The sequence below is a fragment of the Nannobrachium achirus genome (assembly GCF_963921795.1).
Source record: "Nannobrachium achirus genome assembly, chromosome: 9".
NCBI lineage: Eukaryota > Metazoa > Chordata > Actinopteri > Myctophiformes > Myctophidae > Nannobrachium > Nannobrachium achirus.
In genome coordinates, this window is record NC_137818.1 from 7541573 (window position 1) to 7567514 (window position 25942).

Below are 25942 nucleotides of genomic sequence, written 5' to 3' on the forward strand. Positions count from 1 at the left end.
TTTGCTGTGAATGGGGTTGCCATGTCCTGGGTGGGTCAGCCAACCCAGCTCTCCTTTTCCCCCAGTGCTGTCCTGTATAGTCTCTGTATGCTTATTGGTGCTCACGGCTGTAATTGACTTTTAACCCTTGGATGCATTAATTCTTATTAATGCCATTGTTTTTATGATGATGATGATGATGATGATGATGATGATATTGATGATGATTATATTAAGAGATTATATTAATTTAAACACTTTTTTGTACTTTGGTTAAAACTACGTTTCTGCCAATTATTGTAAAACGAACCTGTGTGAGGATTCACTTTTGTAAAAGAGTGTAATAGTTAAATTAGTTTTTCCAAATATTTCCTGGGGTGCAATTCCCCAGGTGGCGTAGTCTGGCTATTACTGTAGATTATTATAATAATTAGGGACGTATCGTTAATTCTGACCCCCTCCCCCCTGGAGTATTTTAGGGGAGGGTGATGCTATTTATATTTTAATCTCAGGGAGGGTGATGCTATTTTAATTTGAGTCTCGGGGAGGGTCATGCGATTTTGAATTAAAAATAGTCCAGGTTTTTATAGGCCTATATATATTTTACTACAGTGTTCCTTTCAATAATACTATTATTTAATTAAGGAACGCTGTGGTAAAATACAATAGTCAATGATACCCCCCTCTGCTTTCTCTTCAATGGTACAACCGAGCTATGCTATCCTGACGCGCTTCACAGAAGTGCGGAACTTCAGTCTCTCAATCAGTGCTTGAATGAGCACGGAGCGGAGAGACCCTCTCAAAAGTTTGTGCACGACCAGATTTCATGATTATTTAATCGGATCATATGAGCATTTACACTACACAAACGATCCTCAGTCTTGAAGATTATTGGGTTGTGTCCCGCTGTGCGAGAGACCTGCGAGAGACGCATTCACAGTCACACTACAATACACATAGACATCAAAGGGGGCTTGAGCCCCCGCCCTTTTATCCTTCTGTAAAAAGTGCCCTCAGGTTCTCCAGACCATGAATGCAGTTTTTACTATGGTGAAAGAAATGCAAACGCCCTTTTCCGTGCCATAGGCCTACCTGAACGCAGCTCCTGAACTTGAATGCAGCATCTTAGGTTGAATGAATTGCCCTCTTTTAGAAATGTCAGCCCCCTGCCTCTCTAACATTCTCTGCACGTCCCTGGCACTGTGGCACAGCCGCACGCACAAGTAGCAGCAGCAGGCAACGGCCTGCGTCGCAGATACAACACATCTACAGATCCACCGCCCAAAACAATACGCTGAACTGGGAAATAAAACGGCAGTAGACAGTCCAACAGCAGCTGGCCTGGTCTAGCCCGTCAACGTGATGCATTCTGAGCTTGTAGATCTGCTATTTTCAGAGCGCAACACCCTAACGCAACTGGGTTGATCAATTTTCCACTAGTCCCTCGCTAACATTTTACACTTTCTTGATGTTCAAAAAGCAATTAAATTGATCATTTTCTTCATTAAGCAGTAGGCCTACAGTATGTGGATTATCAAAGCTATCATAGGCTAATGAAGTGGGGGGAAATAGACAATAATTATGTTCGGGCGTGTGGTGATTTTCCGATGGCCTTAAAGTCCTTAAAGAGGTGGTGCCATAGTTTTGTACTTTTTCTGTTTTTCATGTGTCTAGGAGGTTGAAAGTACTTCATTAGACCCCCTGATGTGTTTTTTTTTTTTTGGAAAAATGATGTATTCTCTTAGTATTTGTTTGTTTTCTCTTGGAGGCTGCCACCTTGTGGCCAAAAGTGTCAGTTAAAAAACACAGATACTAAGGGTGTCACAGTATCAACTCCTCCCCAATTGCCATTCACCCAACACTGTGGGGTGTGGCTATATCAGCTGGGTCACCACCCACTATGCCATCCATGCATACTTAATGAACTGGGGGTGTGGCCACATAAAAACCCAATTTTAACTCTTTCTGTATACTTTTTTGGAAAAAATCTTCCTCTAGTATAATCATAATAACTGATAATCATGTTTTAGAGGGGGGGGGGGGGGGGATCATGGCACCACCTCTTTAAAGTCCGAAAGGCTGTGTGTGTGTGTGTGTGTGTGTGTGTGTGTGTGTGTGTGTGTGTGTGTGTGTGTGTGTGTGTGTGTGTGTGTGTGTGTGTGTGTGTGTGTGTGTGAGAAAAAAAGAGAGAGAGCGCACGAGAGAGAGCGCACGCAAGAGATGTTGCATCTGTCCAAAAGCAAAAAGGTCTCATCTCACAGTGCACTGTCTGTCTCTACCTTCTTCATTAAGATGTTAAACTTGATCACTCACACATATAGGTTTGAGTGATTAGGCTACTTTGTTTGATTGTGATGGATAAAGACCTGGATGTTACCTTGTGTGATCCAAGTTGGATCCAGTCAATTTGAAGAAAAGTAAATAATCCAGCATTTAATTTGAGGTGAGGACAATAAGAAAGCACAGGACTACGTTTTCATTCACAACTGCAACTGTCATTTTATCGTTCACACCAGCTGACTGGAATGAGAGCTTAATTGAAATGACCTGCAGTGAACTGGAATTATATAATTAATTATTTGTCAATCGCAATTATTTTGTATGATGATTAATCGTCTCGACGGCCCTATAAGTTAAGGTTTTAGGCATAATTTTACTGTGGTAAATGTCATGTTGTTAGGGGAGGGTCATCTTTTTTTTTTAATGCCTGGGGAGGGTCATTGATTTTCTCCCCAATTGAGAGGGAGGGTCATGGCATTTTATATCAGAGCTTATATATTTGCTCCTATAACCCCCTTCAATAAATAACGAGTGCTGCCTTATACCACCCTGTCACACCTGCCTGGGGCTCTGACCAGTGAGATCACTTATAACTAGTGAAAATAGATCCTTTCAGATGAGCTTGTCCATAATAGATAATGGATAAAGTGGTGGAAGTAGCAGTAAGGTAACCTTCACCTAACTGGAGGGGTGGTAGCGCCCCCTGGAGGGGGGTCAGAGGTTGGATCAGGGTCAGTAACATTACTTTGACTGTAAACTACTAATCAAAGCTATAGTGTAGTTTGTGGTTTACCTGAGCAGGTGAGTCCAACAGTCTTGTCAGGTGAGCAGGTGTTTCTAGTTGAGTCTGAGGTTCTACAGTCCAGGAGAACAGACTCACTGCCTTCACACTGGAACTCTTTGGTCCACATGGGAGCCTTCCCTTCTCCATAGAGCGCCCCCTGGAGGACTGAAGGAGCCCCACAGCCAATCTCCCTACAGACCACCTCTGCATCCTGCTGGTCAAAGTCACCTTCACACACTGAGAGCCACGACTGATCAGACTTCACCTCCACTCTGCCTGAACACAAACCAGGACCATTCACCAACCTCACTGACTCTGGAGAGAGAGAGAGAGAGAGAGAGAGAGAGAGAGAGAGAGAGGTGATCAACCAAAAACCCATAGCGCGTCATTTTGTGCAATTTTAGGAGTTCGCCAGTTGAAATGTAATTATTTTGGTGGGTCCCCAGTTCAAATATGATTCTATTGGGGGTCCCCAGTTCCTTATGAGAGCTGTGAACTCGTGATGCTGACCAACACCAGAGTTTAAACACTAAACAGTTCGTGAAAACCAACTGAAAACTCAAGACAGAAAAGATAGAAACACCACAAACTGTTCTCGTAAAATATTATAATATTCAAAGATTTGCAAACATTCATGATTTTCAAAAATAGCAGATTTAGAAGTTCATAGAGCGTTACCTCATGCCGCACTATGAGCTTGTAGATCTGCTATTTTTGAATATCCAAAGTGTAAACAAGTTTAAAACATGTTTCTAAAATAACACAGATGCTTAACCCTTTCACTGCCAGGTATTAATGAATTCATTCATCCTCCTCTGCCAGGGTTTTTCATTGTTTTGACCTTATTTGGACGTCCCACAGATCACACCATGTGACCAGCATGTGGAATTGTTGGATTTGATCAAACGTGTACAGTTTATACGCCTCGGTGGTGAATGTGTTAATGTGTTACAGAGCCCTGGAAGGGACCAGCTGCAAAATATATTTTCAAAGCGTAGGAATGCTATATATAGTGTAGCAATGCTTTATTAACCTGAATAAACAAAATCCTAAAATGATATCATTAAATCATTCAATCACTTTATTAAAACATTTTCTTGATATAATTAAATCAATTCAATCACTTTATTAAAACGTTTTCTTGATATAATAAAAAATCCTTGTTTCAGGAAAGAAATGTTTGATGCTATTTAGTTTTATCTTCATATGGGACTGACTTACAGTACAATGAAATCCTTGCTGCACTTCCAGACATGGACAGTGGTTCTCAACCAGTGGTCCGGAGACCACCCGTGGTCCTTGAGGGAGTTCCAGGTGGTCCCCAGCTAAAGAACCAAATGGTAACCAAATGGACCCTTATAAAGATCTTAACTGTAAGGGTAAAATGATATCCATTTGGTTTCTTTTTACGCATACTTCTGTAAGGGTCCATTTGGTTACCAACGCCCCCGGGGACCACTGGTGTGGGGACCACTGGTTGAACTTGAAAAGCACCAGTCTATTCAAAGAAGAATATAGACCGCGAGTCACCGCGCAATATTCTGCAGAAGAGCGAGTGCATTCAGGGGCGTCACAAGGGGGGGAAAGTGGGACTGAGTTACTAGGGCCCAAGGTGGAGGGGCCTTAATTATTTTATACTTTAGCTATTAAAATATAGCAGATATACAAGCTCACAGCGCGACACCGAGTACCGCGCTGCAAGCTTGTAGATCTGCTATTTTTGAAAAGTCGTGAAAATGTGTGCAAATCTTTGAATATATGTACGAACATTTGTAACTCAAGTTTTGCTTCTGGGGGGGGGGGGAGTGTGTCCCTGGAACTGAACTAAATATCTTGAGATGGGCGTCCGTGGCCAAATACATTTCATTTTGGGGGGTCCTTCACATGAAAAAGTTGTACTGACAAAATAAATCACAATTCTTCAAAAATAGCAGATCTACAAGCTCGCAGCGCGGCACTTGGTGAGCTTGTAGATCTGCTATTTTTCAATAATTAAAGCACTAAAAAATGCGTAATAATGGAGGGTTTGAACTCACGGTGGACTGTGGGAGGGGTTCTGTGTACGCTGGGGGAGCAGGGGGAGTTCATTCTCTCTTTTTAATGAAGGATATTTCAGCTCTGTGTTTTGATTGGTCAATGAGGTTGTAAATCATGCAATAATATAAAGGCATTTTTTAAATAAAAATCTCTCTCTATCTCTCTCTCTCCATGTAAGTGCAAATATGGACCAACATTCACCAACATTCCAAAAGACAAATTCCAAATTAATGTAATCCATCCCAAAAATACATATGTATTAAAAATATATGTATTTGTATAATATTATATTATTATTATTATTATACTATTATTATTAATGCTGGTGAAATTGGCCAGGCAATCCTTTCTATTTTTATACTGTCATATCAGTGATCTATCATTTGTGGCAACTAAAACTCTGATTGCCAGACAGTTTGCTGGTGTGAGTGGGTGTGGATGTCACATACAGTAAAGAACCATGCACGACTCTTGAACAGGACTAATCTACAAGCCTACAACTCGTCGCATCCTCTGGGCTTTGAGGGCTTTTAGATCATATGGCTCAGTCAGCGCACATTGCACACAACACAGCCGTACAGAATAAGCATGATTAACCCGTTTAATCCCGAATTTTTCCCAGACATAAGAATATTCAAATATTGTGTCATTAGTAACCCTTTGAAATAATCAATCATATTTTTTGGAAATTTTCATGAAAAAGTAGGTGAAAAGGTGTGTTTTATGACCGGTCACAATTGTGACCGGTGGGATAATGTGTTGTATCAACCTTTTAAAGAGTATATAGATATAGTTATCCTAGAAAGTGAAAATCTTACACCAAAGGCCATAACTACCTACCTACCACCATACTGCATCCCTCATTAAACTAAGGGTGAAAAGCGACCTCGCCCTAAAGGGCGAGGTCGCACCATATATTGGTCATCTGGCCACTGATATACAGTATATCGGACCAGACCCCTGGTACCCATAGATATTAACAGATATGGGCTTAATATTGATGACATCATCAATAAAGAGGATTTGGTTCCCCTGGCATCACAGGGATCTCCATATCTCCATATATGGGCATAAAAGGGATTTGGTTCCCCTGACATCACACACAATGATGTCAGAGCGTGATGTCAGTGTGTGAGAGTCAGCATGATGTCAGAGCGTCAAACCCATACACCGTAAAAAAGCGTGACGGACGGACAGACACGGACATGATGTGCCGTTTTTCATAAAAAACTGCTGTTTCAACCATCCACCATCTAACTATCTACATACCATGATAGTGCATCCTTCATTTAAAGACCTACAGTATCTACCACCATACTGGGTCCCTTATCTAACTACCTACCTACCACCATACTGCAGCCCTCATACAACTACCTACCTACCACCATACAGCATCCCTTCATCTAACCACCTACATACATACCAATCACCATATTGCATCCCTCATCTAACTATACCACACCACACTGCATCGCTCATCTAACTACCCTCTTACCACCATATTGCATCCATCATCTAACTACCTACCTACCTACCACCATAATGAATCCCTCATCTACCTACTGTACATACCTACCTACCACCAAACTGCATCCATCATCTAACTACATACCTACCACCTTACAGCATCTATCACCTACCTACCTACCGACCTACCTACCTACCTACCTACCTACCTAGCAGTGATGGCTGAGTGGTTAGTGTCCATACCTAGGACTCCGGAGACCCCAGAGGTCGCAGGTACGATCCCCCGCTCCAGCTATCACTGCTCCCCCCCTTGCGCTCCTTGTGGGCTGCCTCATAAGGGTTCAGCTGGGTTAAGCTGAAAAAAAAAGCAGCTGGGTTGGGCTGCGATACCCGATTTTCCCCGCGGGAGGAGTAGGTAACTATCATTATCATTATCATACCTACCTACCTACCTACCTAACATACTGCATTCATCATCTAACTACCTACCTATCACCTTACTGCATCCATCATCTAGCAATGTACCTCCATACTGCATCCCTAATCTAACTATCTACCTACCAACCACCACAGCAGTATGGTCTACCTACCTACTACCATCATCCCTCATCTAACTACAGTACCTTCCCACCAACATATTGCATCCCTCATCTACTACCTACCACCATACAGTGTCCTTCATCTATTAACTACCAACCACCATACCGTATCCATCATCTAACTACCTACAGTACTTACCATCCACCATACTGCATCCCTCATCTTACTACTTACTTACCTACCACCATCTGTGTGGCTGGTTCTACAGACAGGGATCTCCATATATGGGCATAAAAGGGATTGTATGTATGATGTCAGATGTCATAGACTTCATAGGACTTTCACATAACAAACTAGAAGCAGTGCTCTTCCGAGCACAGGTCTCCACCAGGCCACACAAATCGGCCTGTTATAGCGCCACCATGAGGCTGAGGCAGAGGTTCTGAATTAGCATCCAGGGAGTGTGTGTGCTCAGTTTGGCAGCGATCGGGCCAACGGTGCCGGAGATTAGCTGGTAACAACCAGGCCGCACAAATCGGCCTGTTATAGTGCCATCATGAGGCTGATTTGAAAAATGTGGGGCAGAGGTTCTAGATTGGCATCCAGGGAGTGTGTGTGCTCAGTTTGGCAGCGATCGGGCCAACGGTGACTGAGATTAGCTGTTCACAAACTGCGAGGACGCACGGACGCACGGACGCACGCACGGACGCACGGACGGACGGACGGACGGACGGACGGAGGGGAAAACATACTCTCCCTCAGCCTTCGGCTGGTGGAGACAATAACTGAGTATAAGCATGTTTGGGGTCTCACAGCATATACAGTACAAGGATCTCCATATATGGGTACCAGGGGTCTCCATATATGGGTAACTGGTCCAATATACGTACATAACTGGTCAGATGGCCAAGACATGGCGTGACCTCACCCTTCATGGCAAGGTCGCTTGTCGCCCTTAGGCGTTTTACTAGTAAGTCATCGTTCCACTCATCTACTTGCATAAATTCAGCACGTGCATTCAACAGCCTGGCTTGCCCCTAATAACCTGTTTGCCCCTAATAGTCCATCACACATCACTATCACAATCACTGAGGACAGCATCTTTCTCACTTTGAGACACTGCAATGTTGAATGCCTTGTCTGGGAGCTAATTTTCATCCAACATACCAGTAAGACTCAATAATTGGGAGATAAGCGACCGTCAGGTGGCTCGGGGGCGGGGGGGGGGGGGTGAGTTACGGCCTTTTTAGCGGGCTGCAGTGGCGGGGTCCGCCACAAGGTGGCGCTCTACGCACGGCTGTCTCCGCGCCGCCGAGGCGGACGTGTGGGTACCGGCCCCAGCTCTCCTGTACGCTCCTAGCCTGAGTTACGGCATTTTATGTGCGCTGCAGGCATTTTATGTGTGCTGCAGTGGCGGGGGTCCTCCACTAGGGGGCGCAACCACTTTTGCATCCATTCTGGAGCACCAGGAGTCGGTGGTCCCCGGGAATTCACCAGTTAAAGTAAAAGAAAGCAGCAGAAAGAGAATAATTTGCTATGTGTATTAGTATGTGTATAGCTACAGTAGTTGCTAATGTATTATCCCACCGGTCACTATTGTTGCCGTCGATATGTTTGTTCGTTTTATGACCACACTGAACACATTTGAGTAATTGCAAAGGCATACACCAATACTAGACATCTTAAAGAAGACGTGTACCAAAAATCATGGTCCTATCTTTATGTTAAGATACTTTACTAACATTTTCTTTTGGGGCTTTGATGCTTCCATCCTCTCCTCTTGGTGCAGACAGGAAGTAAACAGCTCTGGTCATGTGACAATTTAAAGTTAACATGTGACACTGCACATATTTGATTGGGACCCTTTAACCTTTTCAATAATTGCTGGAAATGCATGAATGAATCATTCAATAACATTTTATAGCCTCATAAATGAAGAAAATAATTACTAGTTAATGGAAGGCTCTCTACATGGCATGCAGTGCAGTCTGCTTCACGGCTCGCGTCGTTGTTTTGGTTCAGAATCAGATGAACTGTAGCGGAGAAGAAGTTATTTATTTGAGACGAGCGGACCTTGTTGTTATTGAGAGTTAATTAAAAGACCATTATTGGAGAAAATAAGCTGCCACAGCTTGTAGATCGGCTCTGTTGGAGCCGCTGTAACCCAGATTGTCTGTTCTCAGCCTCTTACTGCTGTGTAAATGAACCCCTTCAAATAGCACAGCGTGTTAAGTTCTACCTGAAAGGATGATAACACTCCCTGTGGTAACTTTTTAACCATTCTGTTTACATCATATTTAGTTTCTGTGTGTTTCATGACGTCAGGAGTCCCTTAGTCTGGAGCCCTGCTATGGACAATATTTGAACAGCGCGCGCACGCACACACACACACACACACACACACACACACACACACACACACACACACACACACACACACACACACACACACACACACACACACACACACACACACACACACACACACACACACAGACAGACAGACAGACAGACAGACAGACAGTATAGATTAGTGTCATTGTTGAAGTCATTGTTTGTTACCTGAACAGATCAGCTCCAGACTGGAGGAGTCAGTACTAGACCCCCATACTGTACACTCCCTCACTGAATGTTCAGAACCAACACAGTTATTATTATACATAAACCATGTAGGTTGACGTGTAGAACCAGGTCTCCTCTCTGTAGAAACAGCAGATCCACATCCCAGTTGTCTACACACTACAGATGAAGCCTCCTGGTTCCAGTAAAGAGGACCCACTGTTCTCCATTCTCTCCGGCGTTTCACCTCCAGTTTACCAGTACAGCGTCTGGCTCCTCCCACCAACCTGACATCATCAGGCTCTGTAAACACACAATTGAATAAACAGTTCAATAAAGGTTCAAAGAGTTTTATTGTCATTCCATACAAGTACAGAACCAAACGTGTTCCCCAGGTCCTGGTCATGGCAGACTGAAATAAAATAACATAGATGAACTAAACACTACTGTGTGTGTGTGTGTGTGTGTGTGTGTGTGTGTGTGTGTGTGTGTGTGTGTGTGTGTGTGTGTGTGTGTGTGTGTGTGTGTGTGTGTGTGTGTGTGTGTGTGTGTGTGTGTGTGTGTGTGTGTGTGTGTGTGTGTCTGCCTTGATGTGAGGAACAAACGGCCACACACAAGGTAAGTTGGGGTCCTCCCTCTGCTCTGTTCAGCGTTGTTTATTCAGGTGTTTTCACCAGAATATAAACCTGGGCTTAATTTATATTTCAGTTTTTCCTACCTGGTTTCCACCGCTGTAGCAGTGTGAACGGTGCGCTCTGCTCTCACCAACGTGGACGGGATTCCCCGGCAGTTGCTTGTAATAATAGGGTTATCTATTGTCACCCAGTGGTTTGTTTCATTTGTTTATTATTTGTATTTGTTGTTTTGGGTTTATTTGTTTGTTTGGTACAACTGGGCACATTGGCAGACAGCAGCTCATTAACCCTGACCAAGTAGAATAGAAACACTTTTATTCTATTTCACTGTGAAGACTGATTTACTCTTTTCTTTACAGGAGCGGTGCTGGGGGAGCAACGCTGGGATCTGGTGACAGCGACCTTGTAGATCTGCTATTTCTGAAAAGTCATGAAAATGTTTGCAAATCTTTGAATATATGTATTTTTTAAGCGAACATTTGTAACTCAAATGTTGCTTCTGGGGGGTCCCTGGAACGAAATATTTTGAGATGGGGGTCTGTGGCCAATTACATATCATTTTGGGAATCCTTCGAATGAAAAAGTTTGAGAACCGCTAACATAGAAACATAGGTTTTTCAAAAAACCTTAGAAGGATTCAAAAGACACTTAACCGGGTCAAAATCAGGTCAAAATCAAATGTGGTGGAAGTAGCAGTAAGGTAACATTCACCTAACTGGAGGGGTGGTAGCGCCCCCTGGAGGGGTGGGGGTTTGGGTCAGAGGTTGGATCAGGGTCAGTAACATTACTTTGACTGTAAACTACTAATCAAAGCTATAGTGTAGTTTGTGGTTTACCTGAGCAGGTGAGTCCAACAGTCTTGTCAGGTGAGCAGGTGTTTCTAGTTGAGTCTGAGGTTCTACAGTCCAGGAGAACAGACTCACTGCCTTCACACTGGAACTCTTTGGTCCACATGGGAGCCTTCCCTTCTCCATAGAGCGCCCCCTGGAGGACTGAAGGAGGCCCACAGCCAAACTCCCTACAGGCCACCTCTGCATCCTGCTGGTCAAAGTCACCTTCACACACTGAGAGCCACGACTGATCAGACTTCACCACCACTCTGCCTGAACACAAACCAGTCCCATTCACCAACCTCACTGACTCTGGAGAGAGTAGAGAGAGAGAGAGAGAGAGAGAGAGAGAGAGAGAGAGAGAGAGAGAGAGAGAGAGAGAGAGAGAGAGAGAGAGATGTGTTGTCATGTGATTATCCAAAAACTCATAGTGCGTCATTTTGTGCCATTTTAGGGGGTTCCCAGTTGGAATATCATTATTTTGGGGGTCCCCAGTTCAAATAGCTATGATTATTTTACAGAGATCTTACCTATCACGTGCAACGCCATGAGCTTGTGGATCTGCTATTTTTGCAATATCCAAAGTATAAACATGTTTAAAATACAAAATAACACAGATGCTTAATGTCTTTGGCCACATTCTCATAATATAATTCGGTTTAGTCGTGCGAATGGGAGGGGTGAAGTTGTCACATTCTTGCATATTTAATTGATACGTTTGCCCTCACACTGCACATTATCATCCGAAACAAGGAATCACTGAGTCCACGTCTGTCCACGGGACATACAGTATCCAAGCTGCATAATAATGCCTCCTCCATCTCCCAATTCTTCAAGTTCAACTCACAATGTAACCACAGGACCCCTGCAAAATTTGCCGCGCAGGCGTTAGCCGATTTATCTGCGGTCGAAGGTCGTCAACGAGCGATCACAAAATAAAACCAGCGGAGGGCGGAGGGACTCCCAAAATCTACCAGCAATAAACCAGACAGCAAATACATTAGCAAGATATGAATATCTACGAAGAGTAGAGCGTCAACGTCTCTCTCTCTCTCTCTCTCTCTCTCTCTCTCTTTCTCTCTGACCCTCGTCTCGCCCTCCGCTGGCTCCCTCTTTGCGCTCCGCGCATGAAAGCGTCTCCATTTGGACACGATTTGGCACAGAGCTGCGCGCGCGAGAGACCCACACATCGGCCTATATATTATAAGCCTATTATGCCTATAGCCTATATATGATATAGAGCTATACAAGTGACTCCTGTGGCACTTTCCTTTTATCTAACTGTGAGCAACAACTCCTCACAAATAATACACCATGTGCGATCGAGGGAGCGGTGATCAGAAATCAATGAGGGGAGGAGGCGGCCAGAATCGTCAGAAATCTAATGAGAACAGACGGGGGATTTAACCTTTTATAAATAACTATGGATTTACCCGCACATGGCTCTATATAGCCTACCACAATGTTTCATTGCCTGTATTTGAGACGGATGGATTCACACCAACAGGGAAGCGTTTGCGGTAGCGCATCGAAACCACCGTTTTTTTGTGGATTTGCATTCGTTTCTTTTATTCGAAAAAGAATACGGATGCGTCTTCACACATGCCCAACCGTTGTGTATTTTCCAACAATACGTTATAGGATTCGTTTTAATCGTCATAAAACGTGCCTGTGTGAATGTCGCCTTTATGTGTTCAGGGATATTAACCAATCAGTGAATTAGAATTGGAAGACAAACTTAAAGCTCTGCAGAACAAATACAGCATCTGAACTGAGATGTTAAAAAGTGGTTGAAAAGTGGTGAAGTGTTCCTGTTCTGTGTGATTAGAATAATGTGGTGTCTAACATTCCACCAGCTTTGGCCACAATAATAAAATACTGAACATGAATGATCTGAAAGCACTGATTTATCATCTTTACCTCCTTCTCTGTCTGTCTGTCTGTCTGTCTGTCTGTCTGTCTGTCTGTCTCTCTCTCTCTCTCTCTCTCTCTCTCTCTCTCTCTCTCTCTCTCTCTCTACATGTAAGAACAAACTATGATCCTATGGACAATATTTGAACACACACACACACACACACGCGCGCGCGCGCGCGCGCACGCACGCACGCACGCACGCACGCACGCACGCACGCACGCACACACACACACACACACACACACACACACACACACACACACACACACACACACACACACACACACACAGTCTGTTTTGTGCCTCCACATCACCAATTCATTTTGGTGGGCAGTTAGAGTGGACAGACAGAGAGATGGAAGGACAGACGGACAGAGAGGGACAGACAGTATAGATTAGTGTCATTGTTGAAGTCATTGTTTGTTACCTGAACAGATCAGCTCCAGACTCCAGGAGGAAGTTCCAGACTTCATTACTCCACACTCATTCAGTAAATGTTCAGAACCAGCACAGCTATTATATCTCATCCACCATGTAGGTTGACGTGTAGAACCATCTCTCTGTTCTGTAGAAAGAGCAGATCCACATCCCAGTTGTCTACACACTACAGATGAATGCTTCTGGTACCAGCCATGAGGACGCACTGTTCTCCATTCTCTCTGGTGTTTCACCTCCAGTTTACCAGTACAACGTCTGGCTCCTCCCACCAACCTGACATCATCAGACTCTGTAAACACCCAATAGAATAAACAGTTAAATAAAGGTTACAAGAGTTTCATTGTCATTCCATACAAGTACAGAACCAAACGTGTTCCCCAGGTCCTGGTCATGGCAGACTGAAATAAAATAACATAGATGAAATAAACACTACACAACATAACACCTATAGTGCTAGAAAGCAATTGCACTGATCCACTAACAATTGCACATGTTCACTAAACACGGTGCAATAGCAACATCACTATTAAAAGCAGCAACATTAAAACCAATACAGCAAGTAAAAAACTGTTCATGAATCACAGTTCAGTTCATACTGTAGAAACTCACAGCAGTGTTAATTTTGTCGACTAAAACTGTGACCAAAAATGTTCAGGGACTATATTTATCAGTATCACTGATGAAAACTACATCAGAACCAAATAAAAACTAAGCTATGATGACTAAAAATATGACTAAATATATTGACAATTTGACAACAGAGGGACTAATGGAGAAGAGATCCAGTAGATCTCAAAGACTGTTTGGTTGTGTGCAGTAGAGTTGGGATCGGGGCAATTTTTTCTGTCCGTTCCGAAACGTGTCCGACAGTTTTTTGTCCGGCCCTGATCGACGTCCGACCATTAAACGTTACAATGCGTCCGACCAGTGCCGATGCACAACCCTTATATTTCCCACCACTTTTTCCCCTCTTTTAATTTTCTTTGAGAAAGCCACTGATTTACACAGACTGACTAGCAAACTTGTTCTAATGTGCAGTGCATGCAGCTTGCCTGCTTGTTTTACGATTATTATGATTATTAAGCTACACTGTGGCTTGCGTTTAATTAAACCGTAGATTATTAAATAATATAGGTGCTTGCACAGTTTCTATTGCAAAATAGCCGATCTGCAAGCTCACAACGTGTCGCAGATGCAAGGCATTGTGAGCTTGTAGATCAGCCACTTTTGTCACGGAACACGCCGTGACGACATCGTATAACCCAGGATTTACTTGGTAATGAGTGTTGGACAGACGAGGCTTGCACAGTGCACTGCAGTGCACATGCACAACCATCGCTAAATAAACGTCCAATTCAAGGGCCAGTAGTGGGGAACATGGAGACAACAAGCAGCGAGCTTCCTTCAGCACAACAACGGGTTCCGACGGCCCCCGCAGGTTTTCTGTTGGGTATCCCAGCTCTAGTGTGCAGGTGTCACTCTCACTGCAACACTTTGTGAGCTTGTAGATCTGCTATTTTCAGCGCACAGCTAAGTATAAATCAGGCATTTCAACTCCATCACGGCCAAAATACGTTTTAGTAAAAATGTGTTTTGATGTTTGTTTACCTGTTGTGTGGAGAGCCTGGAGATCTGCAGAGAAAAATGATCACATCAATGAGTCTGAGTGAAAGCACATATCAATACCACAATGTACAAATACTCATATAAAATGATCACATCAATGAGTCTGAGTGAAAGCACATATCAATACCACAATGTACAAATACTCATATAAAATGATCACATCAATGAGTCTGAGTGAAAGCAGATATCAATACCACAATGTACAAATACTCATATAAAATGATCACATCAATGAGTCTGAGTGAAAGCAGATATCAATACCACAATGTACAAATACTCATATAAAATGATCACATCAATGAGTCTGAGTGAAAGCACATATCAATACCACAATGTACAAATACTCATATAAAATGATCACATCAATGAGTCTGAGTGAAACCATGGTGGAAGAAGTACTTGACTAAAAGTATCAATACCACAATGTGCAAAGAGCCTACTGATATCAAAAGTAAAAATATTCATAACGCGGAATGCAGGATGTCCAATTTCAAAGGTTTTCAAAATGTAAAGAGATGTATCAAGGGCTTGGAGCAAAAAGGGCGTAAGTGACACAAATTATTTTCACGGGACAGCTTTCCATTGATTGTAATTGTTTAATTAAAAACAATATGTTTAAGCAATCTATACTTTAACACAGATTAGGCTTCAATGAATGTATTTTAAAATATACTTTTTTTAATGTTGTTTTTAGTTTATTTATTACAATCAATGAAAAACCGTCCTGTGAAAAAAATGTCAAATGTCACTTAAAGGGGAAGACCACCCATTTTCAATATTGAACTATGTCATTAATTGATGACATGTGTGATGTCATCAAGTTGTAATTTGCAATACAAACGCCAAAATCAATCCTCCAGTTCTAGGCAACACAGAAGAGGGGGAACTTTTTTTTAATTTCCACACAACTCCTCTAAGGTATATTAATGACATAGTTCAATATTGAAAATGGGTGGTCTTCCCCTTTAAGCACTTTTTTGCTCCATTAAGCCCTCTATATATACACAGTAAAAAGCTCAGAGCACATTGCGACACGTTGTGAGCTTGTAGATCGGCTATTTTCAAATAGACAAAGTTTAAATAGGGTTGAAGTGGTTAATGTCTGTTTTGTAAACAATTATTCAAGTCAACAAACTAGAACCAAAGTTTTCAAATAATTGCAGCACTATGAGCTGGTAGATCTGCTAATTTTAATATTATTTTAATATAGAGCTATTTAACACTGTTACTGAACAAACACTCTATAGCAATGATTACTATCACAATATAGAGCTATTTAACACTGTCACTGAACAAACACTCTATAGCAATGATTACTGTCACAATACAGAGCCATTTAACACTGTTACTGAACAAACACTCTATAGCAATGATTACTGTCACAATATAGAGCTATTTAACACTGTTACTGAACAAACACACTATAGCAATGATTACTGTCACAATATAGAGCTATTTAACACTGTTACTGAACAAACACTCTATAGCAATGATTACTGTCATAACACTGTTACTGAACAAACACTCTATAGCAATGATTACTGTCACAATATAGAGCTATTTAACACGGTTACTGAACAAACACTCTATAGCAACGATTACTGTCACAATATAGAGCTATTTAACACGGTTACTGAACAAACACTCTATAGCAACGATTACTGTCACAATATAGAGCTATTTAACACGGTTACTGAACAAACACTCTATAGCAACGATTACTGTCACAATATAGAGCTATTTAACACGGTTACTGAACAAACACGCTATAGCAACGATTACTGTCACAATATAGAGCTATTTAACACTAACTAGAAGCTCGCGGCCGAGCGTCTAGTCGGCGACCTGGCCAACTCGGGGGAACAATGTAAATCACCCGTGGGGAATGATGCCCCTCCGGTTGTTAGGCAATACACATCATACCCGTTGTTCGGTTACGTCATACTGATGAGATTCAATACGTAACCATGGCATTTTTGTTAACTCATGTGGCGTACGTGATGTCAGAGCCTTTTATAAAGTGATGTCACAATGAGTCAGCGCTTGTGCTGATTTCCTCCGGAACAGCCTGATGTCAACAATCAGCTCCGCATAGGGAGATTACGAACGTTTCGCGCCGGTTTGGGAAAACCGCGCATCGGGTCGGGTCGAGGCACTGCACTCCGGGCCGCGGTGGGGAACGTGCGTGCCGAATCTGAAGCCGGTGGGACGAAGAGTTCTCGAGATACGCAGATTACATACATACATACATACATACATACATACATACATACATACATACATACATACAGATACATACTCACAGAGATTTCTCGCATTTATTGTAAGATTACATTTTAAATCAGGTGTCACATGCTATTGTGGTGATGTCATCATCAAAGAGTCACATGGTCTCATGGTGATGACATCACAGATAGGGTTGCCACCTTACAGAAACTGAAATAGGGACACCTTAAATGCGTTTTTTGAAGCGGTGAAAACCGCTTCCAATGAGTGGCTTTGTGTGTCCCACGCCCATATATGGTCATTTCTGTCCAGAATGAACAGTTTTTTTCAAAAACAAAATGTATGTCACCTCATGTCCATATATGGTCACTCCAGTCCAGAATGAACAGGTCTTTTCTTTCCCGTACGTCCAGAATATCAGTCCAGAATAGGCTTTTTCAAAAAGCAAAATGTGTGTCCCATGTCCATATATGGCCATTTCAGTTCAGAATGAACAGGTTTTATCTGTCTTGTACGTCCAGAATATGTGTGTAGTGTCCCTCCCGGTCTGATGAATGGATATTTCGAGGTTTGTTCAAGCTTCACATGACAATTCGGCCCTCCATTCTTTATATATTCATTCAGAATATATTAAGAATGTAGAATTAAGAATATATAAAGAATGAATAGATCACATAGTCCATAACTGTATAGATGTATAGATCACAGAGTTCATAACTCTAGAACACATAGAATAAAAGTTCACCGCTTCACTTCGAACCGAGGTTTGTTTTTTTAACTCATCTGGTGCCGATCCCGGACTAGTTCGGCTTTATTTCAATCCAATACAATCTTTTTTTTTATTAATTCACTTACCCTGAGCTTCTTGTAGAGTCGTGGGTGGTCCTGGCTCGCTAGCCGCTAGCCAGCTAGCCGTTCTACTCTGTCCGACGATATATTCCATTAAAAATGGTTTAAAATACATTTTTGAGCTCCCCAATGTTCACCCGATGTTCGGCGCCGCTTCCGATGAGTACACAAGTGTGCCGATCCCGGAGTAGTCCGGCTTTATTTAATTAAATGAATGAAATGATAAGAGGCCTTCTGAAGCCTGGCTTGATTTTTGTAGCTACTAGCCGAAAGCTAACAACGTCCCGGCCGGCCGTAATTTGCGAACGCAATCGCCAATCTCCGCCTAATCCAATGAAAGGCAGCATCTTTAAAGGCTTATAGCTCCTTTTTGTGTTATAGGAAAGCGGCGCGAGGTTTATTTACGGCGAAATCGCCGAAAAATGATCTTTTAGATGACAAAATGGGAATAGCCATTGTGTTTGCATCTTCATCCGGGACATTTCCATGCTGTGCATGAACGTGAGCACGTCAGGTCCTAGAAGCTGAAGTCCTGGAAGCTAAAGCGCTCGCCTATGAGAGATGCGCTGGCATTCTTTGGCCCCTAGAGGGCGCTGGCGCTCAAAGAGTTAAGTCCCGAACCCCTGAAAGACATAGAATAGTTATAACTAACACACAATATTGTGTAAGCTATGTATGTTTTGCAGTTTGAAATCGGCAATTGCTTCCTAAATATGATCATTTTTATTGTATGAATATCCTACCTGACCTGGCGGAGACCTGTGCTTTTTTTTTCTTTTTGTTTATAGGCTATATATGTTCGCCAGGTCATTCAAGATTTGTGTTGTTAAAATGTTTCAAAAGTAAAATGCAAATTCAAAGACATTTTGAAAATGGCAGATCTACAAGCTCACAACGTGTCACATTGCAACTTGTTGTGAGCTTGATACCTCTCCTGTGTTATTTTGTCCTACTTCTGAATGACAGCTGAATGTCCTTCCCGGATGTTCAGACATCCCAAGTCTCCCGGATGTTGCGGGAGTCTCCCAGAAATCAGCGTCTCCTCCCGGACACCCGCGAGTGGCACTGAACCTCCCGGAAATCCCGTCCGCTTCCGCAAATGCTCGCCATATCCGCCTGGATCCGGTCTAGAACCGGATCTGCGACCCGCGATGCAAATAAATGTGTTCTCATTCATCGTCAAACAGTCAATCTTGCAGCCTGTGCGACGCACGGCAGCCTGCAGGCACGCAGGCTATTGTGTGTGTCTCACTGTGATAGTGACGGAACTTTCTCCCAAATAGGTAAGAAATACACAGGGGCATAGTTCTGCCGATTTAAAATGACTCCAATACGGAAGTAAAACTTCCTATGATTGGCCGCTAGTTGCGCTGTTTTCCCCCCGGCCGGTCGCAAAAAGAATTGTTCTACATTGGATCCCATTCATTTTCCCCTTTCGTGTTCTAACCTTAATTAACATTTTCATGAATACTTTATGTTTCCTATCGCTAGTTAAAAATTGCCTTTCAATCATCATCATATGCGTTTTGTAGAAATTTGGTCCAATTTATTTTAAAATAAATGATATAGTTGCGGGGGCGTGGCCGACTTCTGATGAAACTGATATGCGCCCAGCCTGCATGCACACCACAACTATAGTTACCCAGAGCAGATATACAAGCTAACAACTCGTCGTAATGCGACGCACTGTTAGCTTGTAGATCGGTTTTCTTTGTACAACGGCGTATAAACATTTTTACAAAATAAAACTATTACACTTTTTACAAAAGTTGCAATTCCTGCTATCCTGTATCCCTTGGCATACCTCATACCTGTTGTTGGAGCCAGGAGTATGGGAGATCTGGGTCGGGAGCTCTTTTGGAATTTGAAGTTGGTCATAGCAGGCTTCGGCGACGTGATGTTATGGCAATTATCTGGCTTTTTGTAGGTTTAGAACGGCTATTAAGTAATAATGTATTTCCCCTAAGTAACCACTCGTATATTAAGTGGTATAGCCTATAATAGAATATAAAACTAAACAAAAGAAACACTCAACATTTAGCCTCGCCAAATGGTATTAATTAAAACATTTGAAAATGACACCTAGGCTACAGTATAATTGTCAATAGAACAGTCTGCACGTCAAACTAAGTTAGCACTTACATTCACACATACAAATGTCACAAAAATTAGCATAGGAACGCACACAAATAGGAATACAGTAGGTTGATCTCACATTGTATTTCCAAAATATAAACCAGAATTAAATTGACAGAATCAAAGAGGAGGAATAGGCTGAATGATGTACTACTGTAAATACCTCAATCAAACAAAAATGACATGAATCAAGCGCATTTACGTTAACGATCGCTGATTGAAATAACCTCTTTAATATGTAGGAATAATTTACCCACGATACTGCATACCGTATGTCAGCTCAATGGGCTTATTGTAAATCGCTTTGGATTAAAAGCGTATGCTAAATGCCTAAACTGTAAACTGTAAACTCAATAATTAGTTTATGAATCCATTCATGAATCCAGCTTACGTCTACTGTAGGCTACTTAACATGTCACAATCATAGACTGTAGTCACAATGGACAATTCATATGCATATTGCATCCATTCCTACATTAATCGCATTGTTAACATAGGAGTCACATTGTTGACAGCTTCTGTTAAGAGGTGTGAAAACTATTAATGCAACTTCAGTCCTGCAAACATCACAAATCCCTGTTAATAAATATGAATAAACACATGCATATTTCTTTGAACGAATGCCTCTTTGCTTGGTGAAAAGTCTAGTGGACAACTGGATTAAAAGACCCAGCGGAACTGTACGGGCACTTTCAAAAGGAGAGTTCTCAACAAGGCTTCCAATGCGGGGTATAGAGTCCTAGACGGCGGCTGCAGCGGCTACTCCTCCAGAGTCCAAACGTTCGGTGCACAAATCTCCATGGCAAAATGAAAAAGTTATTCGGACATTTACTGTCACTGTAAATACATCTGTGTCAGCCATACTGGATTTGTTTTTCGCTGGCTGGCTTGTGGGCGGTCCACGTTTTCTTCTTCGTCTGCTATATTTTCGGCAGAGCTCAACACAATCTCCCGAGTATCCTTGCGGTTGCACGTGACCGTTGGCAGCCAATAGCATCTCTGGTGCCTTTACAATTCTATGATGGCGACACCCATTCCAAGGGGTAGAAATGGGCCATTTGCTCTGCATAGAAACCAATGGCTTCGCTTTGTCCATATATTTTATACAGTCTATGGAAATACATCATGCTATGAATTAACCCAATTATATTAAGTCTAAAATGGTTCTGCCGCCGTGCAACAGTTTTTAACCATTTTTAACCGTAGAAAAATTAGTAAAATCCGAGAAAAAAACGATAGTTTTTCACGTGCACACGCGCAGCGCGTATGTGCACAGGGGACCTCCCGGAAATGCTGATCTCAAAGTTGGGATGTCTGGATGTTTATCTCATCTCATGTCACCTTATTGTATCTTATCTTGACCTGGTAGAGGGGTTGCTGGTGGCTGCTGGTTCCTCCCACCAACCTGACAAAGGCGCACACAGAGAGCTTGGTGCGCTCGTGCTTTTTGTGTTTTTAAAAGTCTCCTATTGAATTTACACATCTCTTCTGTGAACTATTAGAGTGTTGTTATTAATTAACAAAACACTGGAGCTTGTTGTAGAGCTTGTGGGGTGCGATGCTCGCCGCAACGCAGCGTAAATGACAGGCAGCAGCCGGGCTACGAGTGGACTCCATGGACACTAAGGGACCGTGACCAACCATGACACAGTCACCGTACAGAGTGGACTCCATGGACACTAAGGGACCGTGACCAACCATGACGCAGCCACCGTACAGAGTGGACTCCATGGACACTAAGGGACACTAAGGGACCGTGACCAACCATGACGCAGCCACCGTACAGAGTGGACTCCATGGACACTAAGGGGCCGTGACCAACCATGACACAGTCACCGTACAGAGTGGACTCCATGGACACTGAGGGACCGTGACCAACCATGACACAGCCACCGTACAGAGTGGACTCCATGGACACTGAGGGACCGTGACCAACCATGACACAGCCACCGTACAGAGTGGACTCCATGGACACTAAGGGACCGTGACCAACCATGACACAGCCACCGTACAGAGTGGACTCCATGGACACTAAGGGACCGTGACCAACCATGACACAGCCACCGTACAGAGTGGACTCCATGGACACTAAGGGACCGTGACCAACCATGACGCAGCCACCATACAGAGTGGACTCCATGGACACTAAGGGACAGTGACCAACCATGACACAGCCACCGTACAGAGTGGACTCCATGGACACTAAGGGACCGTGACCAACCATGACGCAGCCACCGTACAGAGTGGACTCCATGGACACTAAGGGACCGTGACCAACCATGACACAGCCACCGTACAGAGTGGACTCCATGGACACTAAGGGACAGTGACCAACCATGACACAGCCACCGTACAGAGTGGACTCCATGGACACTGAGGGACCGTGACCAACCATGACACAGCCACCGTACAGAGTGGACTCCATGGACACTAAGGGACAGTGACCAACCATGACACAGCCACCGTACAGAGTGGACTCCATGGACACTGAGGGACCGTGACCAACCATGACACAGCCACCGTACAGAGTGGACTCCATGGACACTAAGGGACCGTGACCAACCATGACACAGCCACCGTACAGAGTGGACTCCATGGACACTAAGGGACCGTGACCAACCATGACACAGCCACCGTACAGAGTGGACTCCATGGACACTAAGGGACCGTGACCAACCATGACGCAGCCACCATACAGAGTGGACTCCATGGACACTAAGGGACAGTGACCAACCATGACACAGCCACCGTACAGAGTGGACTCCATGGACACTAAGGGACCGTGACCAACCATGACGCAGCCACCGTACAGAGTGGACTCCATGGACACTAAGGGACCGTGACCAACCATGACACAGCCACCGTACAGAGTGGACTCCATGGACACTAAGGGACAGTGACCAACCATGACACAGCCACCGTACAGAGTGGACTCCATGGACACTGAGGGACCGTGACCAACCATGACACAGCCACCGTACAGAGTGGACTCCATGGACACTAAGGGACAGTGACCAACCATGACACAGCCACCGTACAGAGTGGACTCCATGGACACTGAGGGACCGTGACCAACCATGACACAGCCACCGTACAGAGTGGACTCCATGGACACTAAGGGACCGTGACCAACCATGACACAGCCACCGTACAGAGTGGACTCCATGGACACTGAGGGACCGTGACCAACCATGACACAGCCACCGTACAGAGTCACGGGATGTTTTCACTCGCAGGACGTCCTGTTTGCCTCCCGCCAGAGCATTTTCACTGTCTTTAATATTTCCAGTGTTTTATTTTGTTCATTATTGTTAAATTCAGTGTCTGAGTGACAGACCTTTATGGGGCATTTGGGAAATGCGGAACAAACTGCGTTCCGTATTGGTTCAATACGGAATCTAACATTTCATTCTCAAATACGGGACGAATCCGTATTTTACGGAACGGGTGGCAACCCTAATCTGCAGAGTCACACGGTCTCATGATGATGACATCACAGAGTCACATGGTCTCATGGTGATGACATCACAGAGTCACATGGTCTCATGGTGATGACATCACAGAGTCACATGGTCTCATGGTGATGACATCACAGAGTCACATGGTCTCATGGTGATGACATCACAGAGTCACATGGTCTCATGGTGATGACATCATAGAGTCACATGGTCTCATGGTGATGACATCACATAGTCACATGGTCTCATGGTGATGACATCACAGAGTCACATGGTCTCATGGTGATGACATCATAGATCTACTCACCATGGAGGAGCAGAAAGGTCACGATGAGACGCAGAACCATCTCCATCCTGGACACACACACACACACACACACACACACACACACACACACACACACACACACACACACACACACACACACACACACACACACACACACTTTTAGTTTAGTTTATTTAGACAATAGACAGATACCATATGAACAGCTTGTTACAAAAGGAAAACAGAATATAGAGATACAAAAGCACAAGAGACATGAACATAGCCTAGCATGGCCAGACTGTATATATATATATATATATATTTGTCGCATTCTCAAGACAAAAAAATATTGTTTGTAAATTTACCCCCGTTGATTCCAGATGGGGACCCGAATCGATTTGGGTCCCCCGTTTTTCACATTTTTGTCTTAGGAATGCAATAAAAAACTACAAATATTCTTGAACTCAAGTCTCCATGTCGTGAGTCCGTTTAGAACGCTGTTCTCTGGGGTTGAAAACACAACAAAGTTGAACCTCCTTCCAGAGTGGAATTTTGTGAACTGGCTCAGCCTGGCGTCTCCATGTGAACCATAGACTGTAAAATATATGGACAGCACAACTAGCGGCCAATCATAGGAAGTTTTAGTTCCGTATTGGAATCATTTTAAATCGGCAGAACTATGCCCCTGATGTGAACAGGAGAAACACAGGAAACCACACAACATGTGATGTCATGGCTCACCTCTGATAGCGAATGAGAGCTAGCCTGGTTCCAGACCCTGAATCGTTAGCCACGCCTCTTTAACAATGTGTTTGAGGCAATTCAGGGGTCTGGTGGTGCTCTCACTGAAGTGGTTTTCCACGGTTGAAAATCTGTACGGCGAATCAGTGTCGCTTCAACTCGATGACGTCGGGGCTTGAGAGCAGCGAGGGTGGGGTTTTCCCAGAACTCATGTGTGATTCCAAGTAACCCAGCGCCGCCGCCAGACCGTACTGCACATTCCCAAACATAAACATTGCGTCGCCCGCCGCGGTAACGTGCAATTGTATCGATCTTGCTATGAAACATCAGTAGCAGACATGTTTTACTGTGTTTGATTACCAGTTCGTTGCGCCCGTATTCTGCCTGTTTCTTCTTGGGTTAGCAACTAGCAAGCAACAGGCTAGCCACTGCCACAACTTGAACAGAAGCAGTCCCCACAACAATATTTACTATTCTGTCCCCCAGAACTCGGACGGCGCTGAGTCGGCTCATGCGACCTTTGCACCGCTCGACACAGCGGCTCGCTTGGCGGTGTCTCACGGGGCTCAAGGTCGCCTGAGACGGCTTACCTCTGTCATGGTTAATAATTAGCTATAGGGAGCTTGTAGCTGAAGTGGTTAATGTAGGCTGTAGTATCCTGACAATGGTTTAGTCCAGACGCAGGCTAGTGACGTCAGAGATGTATATGCGCGCCAGGGTGTATTGTTTGCATTGCAACCCAAGTCCTGAAGTAAAGACTGAACGCTCAACATATTGCCATTGTGTGGACATTACATTATTCTTGTAAGCGTGAGTGACATCAAGACAAGAATACTACATGGTGTCAGAACTTTAAGTTTGATTACTACATCGACCGACGACGACGGTAGATATGGAGACCTCCGGTGTACCAATGCCAAGGATGGACTGGGACTCGTCCAACTTGCCCGACGCATGGAGGAAGTTTCGCCAGCATGTGGAACTAATGTTTTCGGGACCCCTGAATGCTAAAGAAGAGGTGGAAAAGTGTAGCTACCTACTCCTGTGGATAGGAGAGAAGGGAAGAGACATCTTCAATACATGGACTCTGTCAGAAGACGAGAGGAAGGTACTGAAGACTTACTATGACAAGTTTGAAGCATATGTTATTCCCAAAGCCAACCACATTTTTGCA

At 43.6% G+C, this 25942-nt stretch overlaps 1 protein-coding gene across 4 annotated transcripts in view; it reads right to left on the minus strand.

Moving 5' to 3' along the window:
* Window positions 1–25942, minus strand: part of LOC308291239 (scavenger receptor cysteine-rich type 1 protein M130-like) — an 87940-nt gene that overhangs the window by 54214 nt on the left and 7784 nt on the right. For 2 of the 4 annotated variants that reach the window (XM_080733210.1, XM_080733209.1), the window contains exons 2-8: window positions 24067–24113; window positions 15073–15096; window positions 13454–13753; window positions 11118–11423; window positions 9650–9949; window positions 9037–9120; window positions 3053–3358 (exon numbers count right to left, since the gene is read on the minus strand). In XM_080733210.1, the coding sequence (XP_080589336.1) occupies window positions 3053–3358; window positions 9037–9120; window positions 9650–9949; window positions 11118–11423; window positions 13454–13753; window positions 15073–15096; window positions 24067–24112 (1366 nt within the window). In that variant the 5' untranslated portion in view covers window position 24113. The remainder of the gene's footprint in view (window positions 1–3052; window positions 3359–9036; window positions 9121–9649; window positions 9950–11117; window positions 11424–13453; window positions 13754–15072; window positions 15097–24066; window positions 24114–25942) is intronic. The other 2 variants (XM_080733211.1, XM_080733212.1) reach the window with 2 other exon arrangements.